The 2,410-nt window shown below is 31.3% G+C and overlaps 1 protein-coding gene across 3 annotated transcripts in view; it reads right to left on the bottom strand.

Annotated features, from left to right (window-relative positions):
* The window catches only part of CUL5 (cullin 5), a 130,241-nt gene that overhangs the window by 74,123 nt on the left and 53,708 nt on the right, over nucleotides 1–2,410 (bottom strand). For all 3 annotated transcript variants that reach the window (XM_010862833.1, XM_010862831.1, XM_010862830.1), the window contains one exon: nucleotides 1,672–1,771. In XM_010862833.1, the coding sequence (XP_010861135.1) occupies nucleotides 1,672–1,771 (100 nt within the window). The remainder of the gene's footprint in view (nucleotides 1–1,671; nucleotides 1,772–2,410) is intronic.

Raw genomic sequence — 2,410 nt, 5'->3', positions numbered from 1 at the left:
GAGAAGCCTGGTAGGCTGCAGTCCATGGGGTCCTGAAGAGTCGGACACGACTGAGTGACTTCACTTTCACTTTTCACTTTCATGCATTGGAGAAGGAAACGGCAACCCACTCCAGTATTCTTGCTTGGAGAATCCCAGGGATGGGGGAGCCTGGTGGGCTGCCGTCTATGGGGTCGCACAGAGTTGGACATGACTGAAGTGACTTAGCAGCAGCAGCAACAAGATAAGCTCAATTAGTCTAGTAATTGAGTTTACTAAACTCACAAAGCTGTATCTTCTTAAAAGTTTTGAAAATGTTTTAAAATTATATACTTATGTTTGGCACTGCTGGTCCTGAAATTTAACAGCTCTGAATTACTGGCGCTAAATCCTAGCTTCAAGTTCTTGCTAAGGCCTACATTCCAAACTGTTTCGGATCAAGTTACAGTGGAACACTTAATATATTTTGTTTTCTAGTATGGAATATATTTCTAAATATTTCTAAGATGATTCCTTCTGAGCCCATTTCCAGAAACTAAAGAATAATACTCTATTGATTTGAAATAAACATGATTTATCTTCATCAAAAGTCATTAACAGGTAAGCTGATATGCTTTCCAATGCAAGAAGAAACCATTTTTCCTTAAACAGTTCTAGAAAAATGTATGTTTTGATTAAATTGTGATTTGAAAGATTTAATTTTTCTAAGCAAACGAGATGATTTATTTTCATTAAAAGATAATTTTCTTATAATTTTATAATTTTCTTATAAAACTCTAATTTTTAAAAAATCACTGATCAACATGGCAGAATTAATGGTATCAAGAACAAGACATTTCATTTTGTAAGTAATATCCAATGTGACATCATCCTTATGTCATCAGAATTAAATATATACCAATCATATATTCAATTTCAGTATCTTCCTTCAAGTCATATATTCATTTTTAATTTCCAACTGCTAACACATTAATATTCAACAAAATTTCTAACAGACTTTTACTAATGTTGTACAAGATAATGATGCAAAAATTCAAATAAAGAATAAGAAATTCTAACTCTATTTTTCAAACTTTATTTTATAGAAAGGAAATTAACCTTATGTTCTTAGGCCTTCTTCAAAGTGATAAACAATGCATCAGTGATGCCAGAGTGGATCTGAAATAACACTTTACCTCTGCATTAATTTTTCCCAAAAGACAAAAAGTGTCAGTAAAGACAAAACAAACAAATACCTAAATGAGCTCTGCCTTCATTTTAATATTAAACATGTGTACACAGTACCAACCCAAGAGTACTGAATTTCAGCTCATCAGGAGCAATGCAAAGGACAGTCCAAGAATTATACAGTCAGACAATTATTCAGAATCGAAAAAAACTACTTTCAGCCTGAAAACAGGTATTAATTGTGAGAAAAGAAAAGATTTATGTGGACTGATGTGTGGCCAATAATAATGGTGGGGGGATTCTTAAGAATGTATAAGAATGAAATTCTTTATGGCATCTTTTAATTGAGGTAACTAAATATTCGTTTGAAAGAAATGCCACTGTGGGAGGAGACAACAATAAATGACTATCATTTCATTAAAAAATTTTAACTAGCAAGTGTGTCAAAAGTTTATGTGATATTTTAAAATTACTTCAGGATGATACTGAGTAAAGTCTTAAACAATATATAGATACAAAACTTACTGCCTGTGCTTGCTTAATAAACTCAAGAATATCTTCTTTCAAAGCCTGATGAATTTTTGCTGGGCCTTTATCATCCCAGAGACAGACTGCATGTACATCCCTGCAAAAAATAAAGCAGGTAAACAAACATTAACACTGGAACAAGAACAAACACAAAACTGTTTTGTTTCAATACGGTTTCCATGGATCATGCTAAGGGTGCTTGAATCCATTCATATGAACAAAGCATTCTTTGTAAGCTTTCTCATACAGGTACACTTGCTTCTATTTTTATTTTCTTTGTTACAGTTTTCCTTAAATCTTTGCCACTTTATTGATTAAATTTATAAATTACAAAAGCATCTCCTAATCAGACTTCCAAAGTTAAATACTACCAAAATTTTCTTGTGCAAAGACAAATATAAATTCTTTAACATATAACACAATATATATATACATATAAACTATCCGTTTTTAGAAAGTTAGTAATTTAAATACTATTACAACAAAACTCCAAATTTCTCCCAAATATTCATCACATTTACACAGCAATTATCACTGTGTCTCCTTTATTTAGAATACACATATACTCACTGCTGATTCTCGTTACTATACAGCAGAAACTAACACAACATTGTAAAGCAATTACAGTCCATTTAAAAGATAAATCTAAAAAAATTAAGAAGAAAAAAAGAAAGAAAAGAGTGACTATTTCAACTTTCTAATACAACAAAATACAAAACTTAACTTTTTTTTTGGG

Source organism: Bison bison, unplaced genomic scaffold, assembly GCF_000754665.1.
Source record: "Bison bison bison isolate TAMUID 2011002044 unplaced genomic scaffold, Bison_UMD1.0 scf7180017864485, whole genome shotgun sequence".
Lineage (NCBI taxonomy): Eukaryota > Metazoa > Chordata > Mammalia > Artiodactyla > Bovidae > Bison > Bison bison.
This window is presented reverse-complemented; position numbering and strand designations above follow the sequence as displayed.